General features: G+C 35.5%; 2 protein-coding genes across 2 annotated transcripts in view; one reads left to right on the forward strand and one right to left on the reverse strand.

The window, feature by feature from the left end:
* The window catches only part of VTA1 (vesicle trafficking 1), a 726,169-nt gene that overhangs the window by 124,559 nt on the left and 579,209 nt on the right, over positions 1 to 22,401 (reverse strand). The gene's annotated exons all lie outside the window — the stretch shown is intronic.
* Positions 1 to 22,401, forward strand: part of NMBR (neuromedin B receptor) — a 75,010-nt gene that overhangs the window by 46,590 nt on the left and 6,019 nt on the right. Inside the window, exon 2 of the mRNA XM_050787404.1 lies at positions 13,217 to 14,300. Coding sequence (XP_050643361.1) covers positions 13,879 to 14,300 — 422 coding nt within the window. The 5' untranslated portion in view covers positions 13,217 to 13,878. The remainder of the gene's footprint in view (positions 1 to 13,216; positions 14,301 to 22,401) is intronic.

Here is a 22,401-nt window from a genome sequence, read left to right on the forward strand (position 1 = left end):
CTCTGTGCTTATAAAATATAATTCTTTTAGTTTCACTTAAGAGTTGTCTTTTTAGAAATGCAAATTTGTTGTCTAGTTAACAATTGCTTAGGGCAATGAAACAAGTAACTGGGAGATTGATAGTCTGAATGGGGAAAAGAAAAGCTATTTGAAAGCCAGCAAATTGCAATCCTTTATAAACACTATAAGAATTGCTTCTCTGTGTTTGTATGTCTGTATGTGTTATGTGTATGTGATATTATTTAGTAAATAAAGCTGCTTAAAAATTTTTTGGTAAACAGGAATGGTTTCAAAATTACCAGTTAAAGATAATTAGAAACTTGCTTGATTTGATTTTGAGTTTATGTTTTCAGATTAGAGCCTCGGGATAGGTGGACGTGATGAGGTCTAGAGACAAGACAAGTTCTCAGTACCCAGACTAGCAACTGCAAGCCAGAATCAAGCCCAATAGGGCCATTCTTCCCTGCTCTCCCTGTTTTGCCTCCTGGCTATTTTAGGAAGAGTTAGATTGTCAGTTGTAGTCTTCACAGCTCTGTCTTCTGTTCTGATCCTTTTAGACCTAGCATGTGAATTCAGGACTCAGACAGGTCATGACCTTCATAATCCTGACCTTCCTGGATGCCGCATGGTTACTTGGGACCCTGGATGACTGCGGAAGACACTAGGGAGGGTTCTTGTGTTTAGTTCCAAATCATTTTCAGTAATTTAAAATCTTAAAGTCATATTATGTTAGATTAAGTAATAGATAATCATAAAATGTCTGAATCATTTGTAAGATAAAATGCTGAAATATTAATTATTAAACTTGAGTTTAAGTATATATACCTTCACATGCTATTTTTAAATGCTATAAAAAACTGTCAATAAACAATAATTTGAAAAACTGTCCTTCTAAAAAAATTATAAAATGTTTTTTATCTACAAATGGTGATATAAAACAAACAGTTCAAAATTACTTTCTAGAGTTTTCACTACAAATTGGGATTGCTGAGAGTTAAAACTGCAGTTAATATATGTAACTAAAACTACTAAATATTAGAGAAACAATTCTGTATACAGAATATATAAACAAAAGTATAAACAAAAATATGTTTTTAATGAGAAAATATATAAAGGCATAAAAATGTGTGCTTGTTTAAAAATTTTGTCTAGTTTGAAGTTACAGGTTTCAAATTGAAGGAGTAAAAAAATAGATAAATCTAGATGAATATATAAAGTTGGAGAAAATGTAAAACAAGTTTTATGGAAATCTTGTGTGGTTAAAAGATGACAGATTTTATAAATTTATTTATCGAGTTTTATTAAAATAAGCTTTAGCATTGATAATACACAACGCAAAACTAAAGTTTGGCTTTCTCTTTTGAACGAAAATTTTACACAGTGTTAATTATCGGGCTTCTGAGCCCAAGCTAAGCCATCATATCCCCTGTGACCTGCACCTAAACATCCAGATGGCCTGAAGCAACTAAAGATCCACAAAGGAAGTGAAAATAGCCAGTTCCTGCCTTCACTGATGACATTCCACCATTTTGATTTGTTCCTGCCACACCCTAACTGATCAATTGACTTTGTGACAATACACCCTCCCCGCCCTTTCAATAATGTGCTTTGTGATATTCCCCTGCCCTTGTGAATGTACTTTGTACAATACACCCTCCTCACCCTTGAGAAGGTACTTTGTAATATTCTCCCCACCCTTGAGAATGTACTTTGTGAGATCCACCCCCTGCCCACAAAAAATTGCTCCTAACTCCACCGCCTATCCCAAACCTATAAGAACTAATGAAAATTCCACCACCCTATGCTGACTCTCCTTTTGGACTCAGCCTGCCTACAACCAGGGGATTAAAAAGCTTTATCACTCACGCAAAGCCTGTTTGGTGGTCTCTTTGAATGGATGTGCATGACGTTAATCAGACATATTCAAACATTTTTCCTCACTTTTTGAGTAAACTGTAAAAAGAAAAAAAGAGAGAGAGGAGAGAAGAAGAGAGAGATTCTATCTTACACTGTCTTAAGTCTTTTCCTTATTTGGAAAGCAGCCTTCTCTATTAAAGAGTACAGGTTTTTGATTTTTAAAAATCTTTTAATTATCACTTTGGCTAAATGAATGACTTATTTTTATGGTGACCTGTGATTCTATTTTGGTCAAGTGTTTTAATACTTTGAAATATTTGATGAGCTTTCCAAAATCAAATTTCAGCTTCAAAGTTAAGTCTTTTTTGATCTCTAACTTTGGGATGCTGCAGAACGCCCCTAAAACATCCAAAGGAGCGACAGGCCGATTTTTTGACATGTTAAATTACATGGAAACCACTGCCAAATAAAAAATGATTTCAACCTTCTTCAAGTTTTATATTTTAATGAAATTATTAATAGATGTTCCAAAATTGTATAAAATTTCTAAAATTCTAATATGTTTAGCTATATGCTATCAACCGTAATTATGGTTTAGTTATTGCAGGCCACAGAAACGATCACATTTCCTAGTCAGTTGTGTCTTTAACTATGACCTTTTATGCTAGGTGTGGTGGCTCATGCTTGTAAACCCAACACTTTGGGAGGCAGAGGTGGTAGAATACCTTAAGGCCAGCAGCTCAAACCAACCTGGCCAACATACTGAGACTCCATGTCAGTTAATTTCACAGTTGATTGTCTAATTCTAATGCAGTTTCTAATGCAGTTTCTGATTTTGCTCACAAAATCCCAGAGTATGTTATATTTAAGGAGGTTCATGAAAGTATAGAAAGAACCCTGACAAGCACTCTTGAATACAAGTTTCTGATAACTTTAGGAATACATGATTTGGACTGGGTAAGAATTTTCAACACTTTGATGAAAAGATTGATCGGTTTATAAAACTGCTAACACAGGCAGGGCAAAAATTAACTGATACCAAGAAAATACTTTGTGAGATTTTCATGGTAAACCAGGCAGTACTGAAATTCTTAGATATACAATTTGAATAAACTCCATAGTGCAAGTCAAATTGCTTGTGATAGCCCAGCAGTTATCAGTGCTATGCATATAAATAGGAGAAACAACTGGTATTTTAAAAAATGTAAATCAAGTGTTAAGAATGGATTCATGGAGATTCTGGACAGCCACCTCACCCTGAGTCCTTAAAGTGTTTGTTATTAGAAGCTCTGCATTCCATGACCCATCATGGAATAAATAAAATTATCCAAATTAAAAAATATATTATTTTGATGACTGTTCTAAATTGCTCAAATAGTTTTTGGCCAATGTTTTGTTATCAACCCCATTTCTGGGTTTTAAAACTTTATGTACATTTCTGTTACCTGATGGGTCATTTAAACATTTATAAAAGGATTTCATTCAATTGCAATTTTTAGTGCATGTTTTCTGGTTGTATAAGAGCTTTCCCATTCAAGAGGGCTGTTTTTATAACAGAAGGTCATTTTGCCAAAGTGTATTTTCACCAGGTAATGAATGCATTTCATGGTCTACTGACTGGGGACAATCAATCCCTTCATAATCTAGAACCCAAGGATTAGACTCCATGGTCTTCTCAGAGTATCAGAGAAAGGCTGCCATTGAGCTATGCACATTGCAGAAAAACTTTGGCACCTTGAACCTTGGGTTCATAATCTCACAATTCACATAGGTGTCTTGTGCTTTTGCAACTGTACATTCATTTACAACCTTAAGGTAAAGCTAACCAGGGAAGTTTCTCCCCAGAAGCAGATGGCATCTTTGATATGGACAGCTCTTCCCCATAATCATGGATCAAGAAAACTCTGTTATCATGAGACTTTTATCTTTCCATTTTTCCCTTGCTTATGTCTCTTTGAACAATAGAACTGAAAAGGGGGTCTGTTGTGTACACTCATGGGGTCTATTTTTATTTGTGAAGAATTTTGCAGTCAGCTTTATACATGGACAACCTTATGCCTTGATAAATGGAAGATGAAGGGACAACGTAGGTGAGAAATTTTAATGGTACTTTTGTTGCCTCATAATTAGTCAGAAGCAAACACTGATTCACTCCTCTTAACCTACATTATAGGTTCCACTCCTCTTAACCAACATCACAGGTTAAAGAGAACATTGTTAGGAGGCTTTAATGGTTGCAGAATAGACTTTAAATTCTCTTGTGAAAGTTATACTACATAATAGAATTGCTTTAAATTACTTACTGGCTAAGCAGAAGTATCTGTGCAGTTGCTTGTACTTCTTGTTTCCCATGGATAAAAAATCTGGTATTACAGAGATTCAGTTGTAGTGGATCAACAAACAGGCTGCTTTAGTAAAGCAAGCAGACTCTTTAGCTCATTCCTTGATCTGTTTGATTGTAGTTGGTTTGGTTCACGGCAATCCTGGCTAAGGAGCATACTCCAAGTTCTCGGTATTATCCCCCGATAGTCATAATAGTAGTTTCCGTGGTGCACTGTGTTCTCTTAAAAGTTTTAAATGTTTGCATACAGCCATCTTTAGAGTGTTAAATGGTCTCTCTTCAACTGGAATGACAAGAGCTGAAAAAAAATCTGTGACCATGAGGGCACTGCAGCCTCTAAATGATGTGCTGAGACCAGAAACCCAAAGTGATGGTAACTGAGAGTGGTGCTAATGCCTGAAGTTTTGGTCGTTCTCTCACCTAAGTGAGAACTTGACCAAAGAGGGTTATTTTTAAGCAAAATTATAGGAGGCCATTGTTTTGGACTGAGCTCATGCCCTAGGCCCCAATAGACCATTTTAAAACAAATTAGAGACACTTATGCTAAATCTGACATTATCAAACTAAGACCTTAAAGAAAAAGATAGATCCTAGAACAAACCAAGTTTTGTTTTTCTCCTGTAAACAGGAGATTTCACCATAAAGAGCTACCCCCTAACCTAACCCCTACAAAGAAATTAATCTGAAGTCCTTGTTCTAACCTTAAAAAACCCACTGTTCTGCATTTCCCAATGGGGTTTGAGACCAAATAAGTACATTTATCATGGTGCTAGTGACATCAATGATAAAGTTTTGATCAATGATCAATTTTGAGAGGATGACCCAAAACAGGGAATTGTTAATTCAAGTGTAGCCGAAAGCTGCTTCCTTACATATTTTAAGTTTGACATAAAGGTTTCTCTGTACCTAGTGAACTATCACCTGAATAGAAGACTGGAACCTGCTCTTGTGCTAATCATTGAGACTGGTCCAATCAAAGGGGCCCATGTTCAAATAAGGTAGATGCTGAACTAGAACCAATCTGGTTATTTCTTCCTTCACTTCTGTTTTCTGTATATTACTTTTCTTTTTTTGTCCATAAATCTCCTTCCACCACATGGCTGAGCTGGAGTCTCTTTGAGCCTACTCTGGCTCAGGAGGCTGCCCGATTTGTGAATTGTTCTCTGCTCATTTAAACTCTTTAAAATTTAATTTGACTAAGAATTCTCTTTTAACAGAAATGTAGAAAATAAAATTCTCTTTTCTATAAGCTACCCAATTTATAGTATTTTGTTATAGCAGTCTGAGCAGACTAAGACAGTAAAATCTGCTTTGACATGGCAAAATTAAGAAGAAAGTATAGTTATGTCTCCTATGTACCCTCTACCCTTACACATACATAGTCTCCCATTATCAACTTTCCTCATGAAAGTGGCACATTTGTTACAATTAGATGAACCTGTATTGAGACATCATTATCACTCAGTCATAGATTACATTAGAGTTCAATCTTTCTGTTGTACAATCTCTGGGTTTGAACCAATGTGTAATTACACATTTCTAGAATTATAGTATAATACAGAGTAATTTTACTATTGCAAAATCCTCTGCAATAAATACATTTGTCCTTTCCTCCTCCCTTCCCCTGGGAAGCACTTTTTACTGTCTCTGTAGTTTGATCTTTCCCAGAATGTCATATGGTTGAAATCATACAGTATGCAGCCTTTTCAGATTGACTTATTTCAATTAGCAACATACATTTAAGTTTCTTCCATGTCTTTTTATGACTGGATATCTCATTTTTCTTAGGGCTGAATAATATCCAATCATCTGGTTGTACCACAGTTTGTTCATTCACCTACTAAAAGACATCTTTTCTTCCAGCTTTTGGCAATTACAAATAAAGCTGTTATAAACATCCATGTGTCGGTTTTTGTGTGGACGTATGCTTTCAAATCTTTTGGGTAAACAGAAAGAAGTGTGATGGATGAATAGCATAGTAAGAACATGTTTAATTTTGTAAGAAACTGACAAACTGTCTTCCAAATTTTGCATTTTCACCATCAGTGAATGAGAATTCCTATTGTTCCACATCCTGCTCAGCATTTAAGGTTGGCAGTGTTTTGAATAAAGTTGCAATGTTGTGCCATTTTAATAAATGTATAGGAGTATCTTGTTGTCTTAATTTGCAATTGCTTAATGACATGATGTAAACAACTTTTAATATGCTTATTTACACTTGTGTATTTTCTTTGGTGAGATGTCTATTAAGGTGTTTTGTCCATTTTTTATTGGATTTTTTATTTTTTTATTGATGAATTTAAAAAATTCTTTGTGTATTTTGAATATCTTGAGTTGTAAGAATTCTTTGTGATACTTGTATGTGTTGGATCATAAATCCTAGTCTTTAGCCTGCTTATTGTCTTAACAGTGTCATTTGCAAAGCAGAATTTTTAGTTTTGAATAAGCTATTAAGTATAGTTGATCAATTATTTTTTTCATGGATTATCTCTTTGGTTTTGTATCTTAAGAGTCATTGTGCCTGGGTGCAGTGGCTCATGCCTGTAATTCCAGCACTTTGGGAGGCCGAGGCGGGCAGATCCTGAGGTCAGGAGATCGAGACCATCCTGGCTAACACAGTGAAACCCCATCTTTACTAAAAATACAAAAAAATTCTCTGGGCGTGGTGGCACGCACCTGTAGTCCCAGCTACTAGGGAGACTGAGACAGGAGAATGGCATAAACCCAGAAGGCAGAGCTTGCAGTGAGCTGAGATTGCGCCACTGCACTCTAGTCTGGGTGACAGAGAGAGACTCTGTCTCAGAAAAAAAAAAAAGAAAAAAAGTTTACAAATTTATGTTGGGCTGCATTCAAATCCTGGGCCTCATGCAACCTTTGAGACGTCAGTTGGAGAAGCTTGTTCTAAAATAAAAATAAAAAAAAATAATAATAAAAAAAAGAGTCATTGATATACTCAAGTTGATATGTTTTGTCTCTGTGTCCTCAGCAAAATCCCATCTCGAATTGTAATCTGCACATGTTGGGGGAGAGGCCTGGTGAGAGATGATTGAATCATGGGGGAGACTTCCCCCTTGCTGTTTTTATGACAGTGAGTGAACTCTCACAAGATCTGCTTGTTTGCAAGTGTGTGACACTTCCCCTTCACAGTCTCTCTCTTTTCGGCTACCATGTGAAGAAGGTCCTTGCTTCCCTTTCTCCTTATGACATGATTGTAAGTTTCCTGAGGCCTCCCAGTCATGCTTCCTGTTAAGCTTGTGAAACTATGAGTCAATTAAACTTCTTTTCTTTGTAAATTACCCAGTTTCAGTTTGTTCTTTATAGCATTGTGAAAACGGACAAATACACAAGTTCATCTGGATTTTCTTCTATGTGTTCTTCTAGGAATTTTATAATTTTTGTAGTTTACCTATAGGTCTATGATCTACTTTTTGTGAATTTTTGTGGAGGGTGTAAACTCTATGTCTAGATTCATTCCCTTTGCATGAGAACATCCTTTTTTTCCAGCACCATTTGTTGAAAGGACTTCTTGTTTCCATTGTTTGGCCTTTGGTTCCTTGTCAAAGAGCAGTTGGCTATATTTATGTGGGTCCAGTTGTGGGCTCTCTTGTCTCTTCCATTGATTTATTTGTCTATTCTTTCATTAATATCCATACTGCTTTGATTACTACAGCTTTATAATAAATCTTGAAATAAGGTAGTGTCAATCTTCCAACTTTGTTTTCTCTTTGGCTATTCTGAGTCTTGTGCCTGTTTTCACTTTGCTGATATCCACAAATTACCTTTCTGGGATTATGATTAAGATAGCATTGAATTTATAGATGAAGGTGAAAATAACTTACAACTTGACAAGGAAAACTTGAGTTTTCAGATCCATGAATGTGGAATATCTTTTTATTTAGTTCTCCAATTTTCTTCAGTTTTGTAATTTTCCTTTTATGTAACATGCACATTTTGTTAGAGTTAGTCAAGTACTTCATATTTGGGGGTGACTGTAAATTTTTTAGTGTTATCAGTGTCAAATTCCACTTAGTAATTGATGGTATGTAAGAAAGTGATTTACTTTTGTATATTAATTTTTATTTGGCAACCTCTCCATGGTTACTTATTAGTTGCAAAAGTCTTTTGTTGATTCTTTCAGATTTTCTAATAGATAATCATGTCATTTGTTAACAAAGACATTTTATTTCTTCCTTTACAATCATTATCACCCTATGTCTTTTTCTTGTCTTATTGCTTTGATGAGAACTTCTGGTACAAAATTGAAAAGCAATGGTGAGAGTACACATCCTTTCTTTGTTCCTGATGTTAACAAAATAGTTTCTAGTTTCTCATGTTGGCACATTTTTCTTTGTGTTTCTTCTGCCTGGGGTTTGTTGAGCCTCTTGGATGTGAAGGGTTTAGCTTTCATTAACTATGAAAAATTTGGAGCTGCTTTTTTTTTCAAATATTTTTTCTTCCATTCTTTTTTCTTCTGTCCTTTGAAGATCCAACTATAGTTACTTAAAGTTTCCCAGAGTGAACGCTTTGTTCAATTTTTACCTCAGTCTTTTTCTCTCTATATTCTGTTTTGCATACTTTCTACTACTACATTGAGAAATTCACTTACCTTTTCTCCTGCAGTGTTTTTTTTTCTGCTATTAATTTTATGAAGTTTACTTTTATGACTTTTTTCTTCTGTTAAAATTTAATGTATGTATTTTTATATTTTTCATGTCTCTCCTTAATATGCAAATTCCTTCTTCAACACATGGAACAGAGTCTTGTTAACATTTTTAATGTTCTTAAATACATATATATCATCTGTGCCATTATTGGTTTAGTTTCAATTAACTGACTTTTGTCCTTACTTTTAGATGTAATTACCTGCTGATTTTCAGGGTTGGTAATTTCCAAGAGCATGTCAGCCAGACATTTTAATTTTACCTTGTTGAATTCTACATAGTTTAAACATTATAGAGAGCCCCAGTTTACTAGAGTGCAACTTACAATATTTTGACTTTAATCATGGGTTTCTCAGGATGTAGCTCCATCCTAAGTTGAGGAGCATCTGCACTTACAATGATTTGACTTATGATTTTTAAACTTTATTTATGGTGGGTTTGTTAGGGTATTAGATGCATTTTCCATTTAGGATATTTTCAACTTATGATGCATCTATTGAGATGTAGCCCAAATATAAATCGAGGAGCATCAGTACTTTAAATATTCCTAAGGTTTGCTCTAAGATACCATCAGGTTTCTTAGAACTAGTTTTCCCATTTTAATCCTTGCTTTTAAGCTTTGAGGGAAAGACCAGAGAAGCCTTTGGTCTATGGTTAATTTTTCCTAACTACAGATGCAATACACTTCTAAGTAATGTACCTGAAACTATGTCCTTTACAAGGTTATTATACTCTGGCTGGTAGGAACATAGCTTCTTTAAATCACTAATTGACCCCTTTTGGTTAAGTGTTTTCCTGAGAATTGGTTAATTTTCCCACATGCAGATAGAAACATGTATTTAGCTGAAAACCCAAGGGGAAATTCTGTGAATCTCCAGAGTTCTTTCTTTATATGACTCACTTTTCTCTGTTCTGCTGATTCTAATTCCATCTCAAGTAAGAGAAAATTCCAGGCTCAGTGTGGATTCCTTATCCTTGTGCATGGGCTGAAAACTCTTTCTCTAGGCAGTAAGATAGAGCAATGGTAGAGCTCATCTCATCTGTTAACCCTGTCTTAGGGATCACTGTTTTGTGCTGCCTCTTTTGTGCTGCCAGTGTATAAAAACTACTCTTTAATATGTTTTGTCTGGTGTTTATTTTTTCAGTGTATTCTCTGTTACTCCATCTTGACTTGAAGTAGGAATCACTTCCCACCCACATGGTCTCATATGTATTCTTTAAGATTTTCTTCTATTATGTTCCCCAAATTACTTTTTCATACTGTGACATTTAATGCACTAGAATTGTAATACTACATATAGTAATACATACAGACTCCATTTTATTCTCCTTGCCTGTGAACCAGTTTTCCCAGTATTATCTACTAAGTGTTTATTTGTTGCAACACACATTTTAGTGTTGTTTCCTTATCTACATGCAACTGCCTTTGAACTTTCTATTCTCTTCCGTTGATGTGTTTTCTGTTCTTTTGCCAATTCCATTTTGATTTTAATATTATATCCTTGTGTTAGTATCTCCTGTCTCTCAAATTTTATGCTTTTCATTTCCATTTCTGTTGTAATAGCATTGATTGGAATCTCCTCTATTGTGTTAAATAACAATGATAATAGTGGGTATTCTTGCCTTGGTCATGATCTTAAGAAAAATCTATAAAATGTCTCCATAAGTATAATATTTTATATTTTTTCATAATACACTGAAGGATAGATACATTGAAGCAGATGAGGATTATGCAATTGGTTTACATTTCAAATTCTTCATATTCACTTACAACAATAATACTCATGTCAATGGATTTGAAACGACATCAATATGGTTCTGAACAGTTCCTATATTAGGGCAATAAAATATAGTGTGTATTTATAAACATAGAATACTCAGGATTAAAAATGTATACTTCATTTATACAAAAATCACGTTTTTTCACACAATTGTTTTCTCTAGAAACAAAGAGACATAACACACACTGATTTCAAGTACAATAAATTTCAAAATGCAATTTTATGAGGTCTCTTTGAAATTAGACAATTTATCTTGTCCCTGTGGATCATGTTAAATTAAGACTCAAGTATTTTTATCCAATAATATTGATAAACATTAAGTATATGAGTTTAAGGAACCTAATATGGTATATGACACATTGAATACAACAAAAAGGTTTGTATGGCTGGGAGCTATGGCTCATGCCTATAATTATAGAAATTTGGGAGGCTGAGGCAAGAAGATTGCTTGATCCCAAGAATTTGAGACCTGGGCAGCAAAGTGAGACCCCATTTCTACAAAAAATTAGAAAACTTAGCCAGGCATGGTTTGGCACACCTGCAGTCCCAGCTACATGGGGAAGGTGAGGCAGGAGAATTGTTTGAATGCAGGAGGTTGAGGCCATAGTGAGCCATCTTCATGCCACTGCATATGCCTGAGTGACAGAGCAAGACCCTGTCTCAAAACATAAAGAAACAAATAGTATTTCATTCCAGTAGATGTTTACCTTTGATGTGTATGCATTCTATAAATATGAGACAATACGGTGTTCTTATATGTAATTTTGTGATGAATTTAAATAATACATTATTATAATAACTTGATAACATTTCAATAAAATATCAATAAAATAAATATTATTAAAATATTCATTATATTCTTCACTACAATGAACACAAATCTTTAAGTAAATACATATAAATTTAGTTAAAATGAAGAAAATTGAATCCAGATGTCTTGTTTCTACAATGCCTGTCAATTGGATATTTATTAATCCAGCTTTTAGACTAGACATTTTTTTCTCATCTAAGTGATTAAGAACACACAGGCACAATCAGAGAAGAATATAAAAATTCATGCAGTAATTTCGATTTCAATACATTTTATATAAAATATATTAAAATCGCATACTTGCAGTTTGAATTTTAGACATTTCATAATTAGAAGATTGCTCTAGTAATTTATTTTGTATAGGAAGATTGGATGTTAAAAAGAAAACAAATAACTTTGGAGATAAAATTCCTAGACACATTTCTCAACCTATATGTAATATTAATTTCCTTGCTCTCCCTCTTTCTCTGGCTCCCTCTCCCTCTACATATGTACGTAATTTTTATAACTATAGAATATTTATATATTTGAAGATATTTATATATGAATATTCTATTTAACTAATCTTAATTTTATAATGAATTATTTTATGTAGTGAAATTCCAGAAAAGTACAAAAATGACTTTCATTTGAAATAGAAAACACAAAACTTAAAATTGATTACAATGCAAATGTTTACCTTGTCTAATTCAATTATAAGGTGACAGTGCTCTTAGTGGGCAATATCTGGAAAAGTTCCTTAATATATAAATAATGTTGCATATATACACATTTTATCAGTTTATGGCTAGATCATCATAGGTAGTCCCTGGCTAGTTACAATGCTATTATTCAATTTTATCCTTTAATAACAAAGAACTAGCCAAATGTTTTCCCTAATGAAGAGTGATATTTAGCCATCTCCAGAACTGAGCCACCGTTTCTGATCAGTTTACATTAGACTCAGATGGTCGTGATTTAGGAAGCTGTTTTGTTTTAGGGACAGCCTATTTAAAACAGCATATCAGATGTTTATTGAATATATATCTACAAGTGGCATTACTCAATCATAAGCATACATATATTCTGTCTTAATAGATAGAATTGACAATTAAAATTGTCAAGAAAGGTTCCCAAAGAAAAAAATATATAGTAATTTATTTTGAAAAATTGTCAGTTTCCAGTAAAGCTGAACGTACTCAAGTTCTATGACCTGACTAATCCACACCTGGGATTTATTCAAATGTGCACCGGAACACATGTAAAAGAATGTTCATAGAAACATTACTCAGATTGGCTAAAATTGTAAGGAACCCAAATGTTAATCAATATAGAATAGGTAAACGAACAGTGGTATATTTATAAAATGACATAGTATACGGTAATGAAAAATGTCACCTGAGAAAACATGAGTGGATCTCATAGATATTGTCGAGTGAAAGAACCTAGACACAAGAGGGTATGCTGAATGATTCAATTTATACGATGCTCAATAGGAGGCACATGTATCTAATAACAAGCCAAATGGTGGTTATTTTGGGAGATGGTGGTTAGATTGTGGGCTCTGAATGATGGTTAGATTAAGCAGAACGATTAAGAAATGTGTACGTTATACATGTTATAATTCGATAAAATGTAAATTTAAAAATACTACACCAACTACAGGAAATAATTTTCACATTTAGGTAAGAAAAGTAGATAATCAGAAAAAGAGTAGCGAGAGGATTTTATTTATGAACTTTATTCTTTGGCACTCATTTATTTCCCCCTAAATTCTGTGTTTCAGAATTAGGGACTTGCCAACTCAGCACTTAAATCCTCAGAGATTCCAAAGTTCTTGCCTGAGGCTCCTCCCGCTTGGAGGCGGGTGAGGATGGATGTATACAGGGGCACGCACACATACACGGAGAACTGAGCTCCCGTCTGGTTCCACACAATACAACAGGAACTTCACAAACAAGAGCAAAGCTGTGGGAAAAGCAGGTTGCGGGTGTCCCCGCGCTAGTTCTCAGATTTCAGCCGCGGCCCGCTGGACAGCTCCAGGATGACTTCCGCTTCTCTGGGCTAACAGTCGGGCAGGTGCTTCTACTGATCCCCGAGGGACAGCTCCTTGTTCCTGAAAGGCTGTTTTCCCCTAGCTAACCGTGAGAACAAACCACTGAATACGGAACAAAGACGCAACCGCTTTGCTTTTTTTTTTTTTTAATTTAAATTCCGAGTTAGCCGGAGCCATTTACTCCCTCTCGAAGCGGAGCTCCCGAGTGTGTGGACAGAACCCTCCCCAGGTCCTGAACGCTTACCGACGGGGCGCAGTGACGCGCGCCCCGCGGGCAGTAAACTTGCAGGGGGAAAAAGGAGGAACATCGATTAAACCCAAATCGTGGGCGTGCAGTCCTCAGGGCACGGGAGTGCGTGAAAACTCCAGCGGACTCTGCTGGAAAGGAGATCATGCCCTCTAAGTCTCTTTCCAACCTCTCAGTGACCTCCGGCGCGAACAAGAGCGGTTCAGTTCCAGAGAGGTGGGAAAGGGATTTCCTGCCGGCCTCGGACGGGACTACCGCGGAGTTGGTGATCCGCTGTGTGATCCCGTCCCTCTACCTGCTCATCATCACCGTGGGCTTGCTGGGCAACATCATGCTGGTGAAGATCTTCGTCACCAACAGCGCCATGAGGAACGTCCCCAACATCTTAATCTCTAACCTGGCGGCCGGGGACTTGCTACTGCTGCTCACCTGCGTCCCGGTGGACGCTTCGCGCTACTTCTTCGACGAGTGGATGTTTGGCAAGGTGGGCTGCAAACTGATCCCGCTCATCCAGCTCACTTCCGTGGGGGTTTCCGTGTTCACTCTCACTGCCCTCAGCGCCGACAGGTAAGAGCACAGGTAGCTGTGGGTGGCTTGGAAAAGTCGTGGAGAGGGGCGGGGAAAGAAGACTCACCCGAATGCATCTACTGGCAGAAGGACGCAAGGAAAGGTTGGGTGTGGAGAGGAAGAGAGGGAGAGAGTGTGTACCTGGGAAGCAGAGTAAACAGAGTTAAAATGGACTGAGATGTGAGGCTTGGAAAAATATATGAAAATTACTATGTGTTAAAAAACAAAATTGCATTTAAAATTGCATATCCTAGTCTGACTCCTGACACTTAGGGAATATTATTTCATAGAAAAGCTATAGAAAAAATGTGCAAAAGAGTATCTTGTTGAAGCTTGTTGTGTGTACTTAAAATCTTGTAAGTGTACTTTCCTTTATGCAGTAGAATAAGAATCTAATAGGTAAGAATGTCTGCTTAATATTAGGGAAATATTTAATTTTGACTTTTTTTCAAGTAGGAGGAGAACTTACTTACATTTATTAACTGAATTTTACTATTTCGTAGAAGTAAAACCAATTACATTAATAAATATTCTTTAAGCAGATGACTTCTCACTTTCTTCTTAATACCTGAAGCTAAGAGACTTTTTTTTTCCCCCACAGATAGGTACCCAAAATACATCTTTGATATTAAATCTGCTTTTCACATATGTTAAGGGTGTGAAGTGTCTTTTTGCAGATCAACTAGTTCAACTTTGTCATTTTTCAGATGTGCATATTGAGGCCCAGGGAATGTAATTTCTAATGGAAGACAAGGGAGGAAAATCCAAGTCTCCTGACTCCAGGTCCATTTAAGCAGAAGGCAATGTTTGGATAGGGGTGAGGGAAAATGCAAAGTTAGCTATCTTTACATGGAGCTGTGCTTTAATTGCCTCAGTGGGAGTGGAGGACTGACTTAAACTATTTAGATAAACAATTAACTTGGATAATTAAGTTGGTATTCACTCTCCTCTTTAATTTACATATTCAATTGCTAATGAAAAATGAATCTGTATCTGAATTTCCTGGTATTTGCAACAATACTGGAATATTACTTTGGCATTGAAGAGTTAATCTTCATTGAGGGAAACACGACATTCAACAGAGACTTGAGAAACTGAGTGATTCACTTTCTTAAAAACCACACTCCTGGAAATTTAGGTGCTTTTTGTATAAATTATGTACCTAATTTTGTTTATGTGGCAGCATTTCTATTATCTTTTAAAATGTTTTCTCTGAATTCCAAAGCAAAACATGACTAGTTTAGCTGCCCCTCTTTATGCAATCTTATTTTACCTAGAAAGTTTAAAAAACCTACTTAATGATTAGAATAAAACTTAATGATTAGCAACCACAATAGTTTAAATTACTATCATTATGCTTTCATTTTAAAGACATGGCATTGGTAGCAAGACCCAGGGTTGGAGTTTATTTTACACTAGGTTTTACAATCTATTGTCATGGCGACACATGACAATTTACACAGGTAAATTTGCCCTGGCCAAGATCAGAGAAAAATAATAATCCTCATATATTTACTGACTTTTTCTGTTTCATTTGTGTGTCATATACTCTATGAATACAGAATGAATAATTTAGTAATAATGATAAGGAAAAGTGAGATGCCTCTTCTACTTGGTCTGTAGGCTACGCTTGTCTACGAGTGTGTTCAGGAAATATAAAGTAGGAAACCTGAGTAACTGTTGATGAAGTTATGCAATATTTTCCATGATTCACTTAACATGGGTTGGAAATGGTTTGTTATATATTGTCTACACTATTGTTTTTCTTCTAGAGCATAGCAATCAGTAGTTGATTAGTACTTGATAACCTCTTACTACATCTCACCAAACGCTATGATTTCTTGTGGATGTGGAATCAATTGTAGGATTAATTGCACTTAGCACAGTGCTATTTTTGTGTGTGTGTGATTTTTCAATCCTCACAACGCTGTGAGATAGGCACTATTATTTTTAAATTAAAAACTTTAAAGCTAAGAAAACTGAGATTAAAAATTCAGTACCATTTTTATGATCACACAGCTAGCCATCATGGTGCCAACATGTTTGAACGCCATTTAAAGTCTGAACACTTCACCATTAATCCACATTATTACAATTCTGGGTGTAAGAAGTTACTAATAGTATTTTTTATTTACCTGCGGACTTAAAAGTTGAGTTTAAAACAAAGCACCCAAACATTAAAAAAAAAAAAAAAGAATACAGGAGCTGATTCATGAGATTTATTACAGTGAAAAAGCATCATAAAATGTAACTGCAAAATAAAAAAAGTGCCCTGAATTAAGTAGTAGTTCCAAAAATAATACTATAATAAACAAATAAACAAAACCCTGTTATTAGAGTCTTTAAACAATAAATTCAATTATTTGTATATGTATCCTGCCTTCATACATGGCCTAAGTGTCTTTGCCTAATAAAGTAACAGTAGAGAGTTAAAAAATAGAGATCACAGTACATAGTAAAAATCAGGAAGATAATTAGATTTCAGAAAGCATATTCTAACATGAAGTGGATACTCTTATTCTATACTTCAGTGATGTCAGATGTCAGTATCATTAGATTGCAGAGACTAAAATGAAAAACACAAATATTTTGAATCTACCTCGAGGCCTAAATCACTTTGTTTGATAAGGCCAAAGGGTGGTCGTCAGATGACACTGGTATCTGTGATTATTATTATATTTTACTTTTTTGAGACAGAATCTTGCTCTGTCACTCAGGCTGGAGTGTAGGGGCGTGATCTTGGCTCACTGCAACCTCTGCCTCCTGGGTTCAAGCAAATCTCCTGCCTCAGCCTCCCAAGTAGCTGATACTACAGGTGCACACCATTACGCCTGGCTAATTTTTGTATTTTTAGTAGAGATAGGGTTTCACCATATTGGCCAGGCTGGTCTCGAACTGCTGACCTCAAGTGATCTGCCTCCCTCGGCCTCTCAAAGTGTTGGGATTACAGGTGTGAGTCACCGCGCCCGACTGGTGTCTGTGATTATTAATCCTTGACTTTCCATACTCTCCCAAGGAGTTTCAGCAGACACATCCCTAGGCAACAGCATTTGTGCCCACTGCAGTCGTGCCTCAGAGGCACATCATCATAACCAGTATGGCTGGAGGAGAGACAGTGCATGGTATAAAGTGGTGATAGTGGTGATCTTAATTTATTATCATTTTTTACTGTTATCTTGATAGACATTTTTCTTACAATTTTGAAAATGTACATTGTTTGCTTGTTTACATAAAGTAGTTGATTAAAAGTATTTCTATATTTTATGTTGTATGATGTTTCTAACAGTTTTATACATACACACATACACACAAACACACACACACATTCCCACCTTCCACCGTGGAGTATTGGGACGTGTGTGCTGTGACATCAGGTTGGTGGCGCCCCATAAACCATATTTACTTATGGTTGGTGTTATAGTGATCTCCTTCTCTATCTATGAGTAGCTGCATTTCCAAATTTGGAATGTTATTTATTTGATTCTTGAAGACCTTTTGGCCTCTGATGGCACATTATTAAAATGCTAATAACTCTTAGGAATGGAGTTTTCCTTTTTCCTTCATAGGAAAAATTCTCACAGATTCCTAGTGCTAAACTGTAAACTTTATAATTTCATGTATTAACAAATATAAAATTAGATATCAATTCTTTATTCTGGCTTCTTATATGCTAACCAAAATGCACTTATAAATTAAATTTTAAAATACAAATTATAAAAACTATAAAAAATAAACTAATATTAGTTTAATGTATTGGGTGACATTTTTTCTGATACCAAATAGCCAATGTTGGATTAAATGTAAAAATAATATTTTACCAAATCTGATTAAATTTCTAATGTATTAATAATTATTAATAAAAAATCAAAGTTTTTATGCGCTGGTTAGGATAATCAGATTTTCTTCCATAACTAAGTCAGTAGACAAATTCTTGAATCATTAATATTAGTTTTATATTATATCAATGCAAACAGACATTCTATTGAGTGTAATTATTTGTTAAGATACTGAAATAGATTGGATACAGGCCCTGGGTCTAACACTCCCTAGGATTCATAGGACTTTTCCATCAGTCTTCATCCAGTGGTGGGAGGGCATGCTGTTAACTGTTTGCTGCTTTCTCATCAAACCTCCTAACTGAAGCTCAGGTTCAGGTTAACCAGCTGCCCCTGACTGGAGATGATGTTTTCTCCTTTGCTCCATAGCCCTTGCCTCTCAGTCTCTTAATTGGTAGTGAGATTGGCACCAAGAGTGTGCTTCTAACTCTTTAGAAGAATAGTTCACATTCACCCTATAATACTAGAGTGATGACTTATTTATGTTAAACTTATTTTTGTTCAACTTTGTATTACTCACACTGCTATAAAGAACTACCTGAAATTGGGTAACTTATAAAGAAAAGAGGTTTAATTGACTCACAGTTTCACAGGCTGTACAGGAGGCATGGCTGGGGAGGCCTCAGGAGACTTAGAATCATGGCAGAAGGGTGAAGGGGTAGCAAACATGTCTCCACATGGTAGCAGGAGAGAAAGAGCTAAGGGGGAAGTGCTACAAACTTTCAAACAACCAGATCTCACGAGAACTCATTTACTACCACGAGAACAGAAAAGGGAAATTTGCCCCCATGATCCAGTCACCTCCCATCAGTTCCCTCTGTCAACACTGGGGATTACAATTCTACATGAGATTTGGGTGGGGATACAGAGCCAAACCATATCAAACTTGTGACAGGAGAATTTAAGGCAGCTTAAAAATAAAGATACAAACAACACACCGCAGGACTAAAAAGGGAGGAAATCAAGGGTGGGGAAAAGAAAAGTTGGAAAATATAAAATGATCCATACTTTCACAAAATGCGAGTCATAGGTTTTTCTGAGAGCTTTCTAGTTGCCTTTTCAAAAAGAAAAAATTGCTTTCCATAACAAATGCTCTATTGTTATTTTTATATAACCATAGAAACAGAATCCATTGTAGTTTCTGCACATAATTTATTAGTTTTTAATTTGAATTTACAGGGCTTATTGTTGAATAAAGGTTATTATATTTGACTCTAATAAATTAGATATCTTTTACTCATTGATCTTGAACACTTCTAGTTTATCTCTTTCTTTTATACTTAGAAGTAATTTCACACACTGAATTAGAAAGGCACTGTATAATTCTCACAAGATTCATAATATTGCCATAATTTATATGTTGCTTATAGCTTTTGAAGATTATCCATCTATCTTGATCTGAAACTTTTGGGGCACACTACAAATAAGGAGGGATTGCATCAGGCTTGGGTTTATGGTTCCTGGGTGCTAACCATGTATCCATTACATCCAAATGTTTTAGTTGGAGAAAAATGATAAAACAGCACAAAACTCATGGCCATAAGGTGGTGTTTTCCTTATTTGCAAAATAAGATTCATGTCTTCCTCCTCTTTAATTATGTGACATATCATAATTAAAGAGCAGGCATCTGATTCTTCAAATACTTAATTTCTGCTGGATTCTGGATACTATCCATTCTTTTGCTGAATGTGCACCCATTGCACTGGACAGCCTTGCTGGAAGCCTGTGGCAAAGATGCTCGCTGTTGCACACAACTCTCTTAAAACATGGTTTCTAAACCCAGCTTATCATCAGAATCACCTGGAAATCTTAGTATGCAGAATCCCACACTTCACATTCTAGGGACTCCGCATTAGTAAGTCTACAGAGAAGCCTAATCATATTCTCTCTCTCTCTCTCTCTTTTTTTTTTTTACTTCTCTAGGTTTTTCTGAATATTGATGCATCTTAGGCATCACTGGATTAGACTCAGTCTCCATTTGTCATCGCCATTCCCACTTCAACATAATACCCAACAACTCCTACCACAATTGCTCCTAACAAGGATTTCCCTGTTGCTCAGCCTATAGTTTCAACCATTTATTGAGACCCTATGGACTCTATTGGCCAGGCCAGGCATTGTGTTATGTATTAGAGATATAACAGTGAGCAAGACCTTTCTCTTATTATACAGTTTACACTCAGACTTTTTGTGGACCTATTCCTTGCCTGATAGATGAAAGTTTAATAAAAAAAGAAGGAAAGAAAGAAATTTTGGGTAGCGTCATTAGAAAGATTAGTGTAGATGGAGATTTTTGAGATGCTATGATGACTCTATAAGAGCTAAAAAAGATCCCATTTTTATTAGGTATTTTGTTTCATGATTAAATGTAATTATCTCTTTACATTAAAATTTAAACTATGCAGATGTTACAAACGAGATCCAAAATAAGAATTGATGAAGAAATCTATTTGTTTATTGAGGTTTCATACATGAATAGTGATTATTTTTCTCTTTATATGCCTTTTGATCAAAATTCTCTAGTATTTAGTTTTCAGTTAGGGATATCCTCCTGAGACCATCTGTAAGGGAAAATATACCTTTTTACACATACCTCCTATGCTAATATACACAGTGAAACACTTTTTATGCTAAGAAATACTTTTCCTCACATTTCTATAAATATTTGAAGGAAGCATGATAAAACATGCCCACATTAATTTGCACTATCTCATTTTAATTTTTGCTTTTTAATTCTTTCAAAGATACACACAGTTGGTATACAACATTTTCTTCGACAATCGTAAGCTATGTCTCAGTACTAATAACATTTTGGTAAGTGTTTATAGTATTTTCAACTATAATTCTGTTTTTGTAGAATTTTCAATTCTGCCCTTTTATTCAAATGTGTATCATTTAGAGACTATCATTGGGGTCTAGCCTTTTCTTGCAGGAGGTGGCTCATAATCCTCCTTGTTGGAAAGGCCAACATTTCTGCTAGGTTTCTTGCTTTCCTTAAACCAAGATTTTTGTATCCGTTTCTAGCAATCTTATCAAAATGAGAGATTTATTGTTTTAATTTCTATTTAAATTCTATTCTATTTCTATTTCTCTATATCTTTTATGGTTATAATGCCTGTTTGGTATGAATGTTTATGTTGGCCAAAATTCATATGTTGAAATCCTACTCCTCAAGATGATGGCATTAAGAGGTGGGCCTTTGGGTAATGAGAGTGGGGCCCGCATGAATGGGATTCACACCCTTATAAAAGACTCCAAAGAGACCCTTGACCTTTCCACCATTTGAATAAGCAGCAAGAAGATCCATCTATGTAAAAAAAAGGGGGACCCTCACCAGACACTGAATCTCTCAATGCCTTTATGTTAGATTTCCTAGTCTTGAGAATTGTGACAAATTTCTGTTGTTTATAAGCTGCCCAGTGTATGGTACTTTATTAGAGCAGCCCAAGTAAACTACGACAGTACCTCTACAATACTATATGTGCTTAGATATGAGGTAGAGAAGTGACATTTTCTTCTCCTTTTTAAATATATGGAGGAAAGTTCAGAATACCCTTCACAGTTTTTGATAATCTAGAAAGAAGGCTTGATCTTTTTGTAGTGATAACCTCTCTGCCCTTTCCTTGTCTTCTTCCACAGAAAAAAGAAATTGCAATCAGTTTTTTGGTACTTTCCTCTTAAATGTGAATTGTCAGTCAATAATAATGCAAATTTATTGGGAGAGATTACAGTACAAAGAGATCAAACAAACAAACAAATCTGGAACTAGGCTGGAAAGAGATTAAATGTTTATTTCTATATTAGTTTTATAGATACATAGCAAGAGCTGGTTGCAGTAGCTCATACCTATAACCCCAGCACTTTGGGAGGCTTAGGTGGGCAGATCACTTGAGCCCAGGAGGAGTTTGAGACCAGCCTGAGCAGCAAGCAAAACCTCGTCTCTACAAGAATACAAAAATTAGCAAGGCTTGGTGGCACATGCCTGTAGTCCTAGCTACTTGGGAGGCTAAGGTGGGAGGATTGCTTGAACCTGGGAGGTGGAGAGTGCAGTGAGCTGAGATCAGGCAACTGCACTCCAGCCTGGGTGACAGAGTGAGACCCTGTCATTAAAAAAAAAAAAAAAAAGATATATGGCAAGAATGTGCGCATATAACATAGGAATAGGACACTATAAAAAATTTGAAAACATAAAAAAACTTATAGGAACTTATATCAACAAAAGATGATAGAAATTTTAAAATTCAGAAAAAATGATGGAAAGTAA

This window comes from Macaca thibetana, chromosome 4 (assembly GCF_024542745.1).
Source record: "Macaca thibetana thibetana isolate TM-01 chromosome 4, ASM2454274v1, whole genome shotgun sequence".
Lineage (NCBI taxonomy): Eukaryota > Metazoa > Chordata > Mammalia > Primates > Cercopithecidae > Macaca > Macaca thibetana.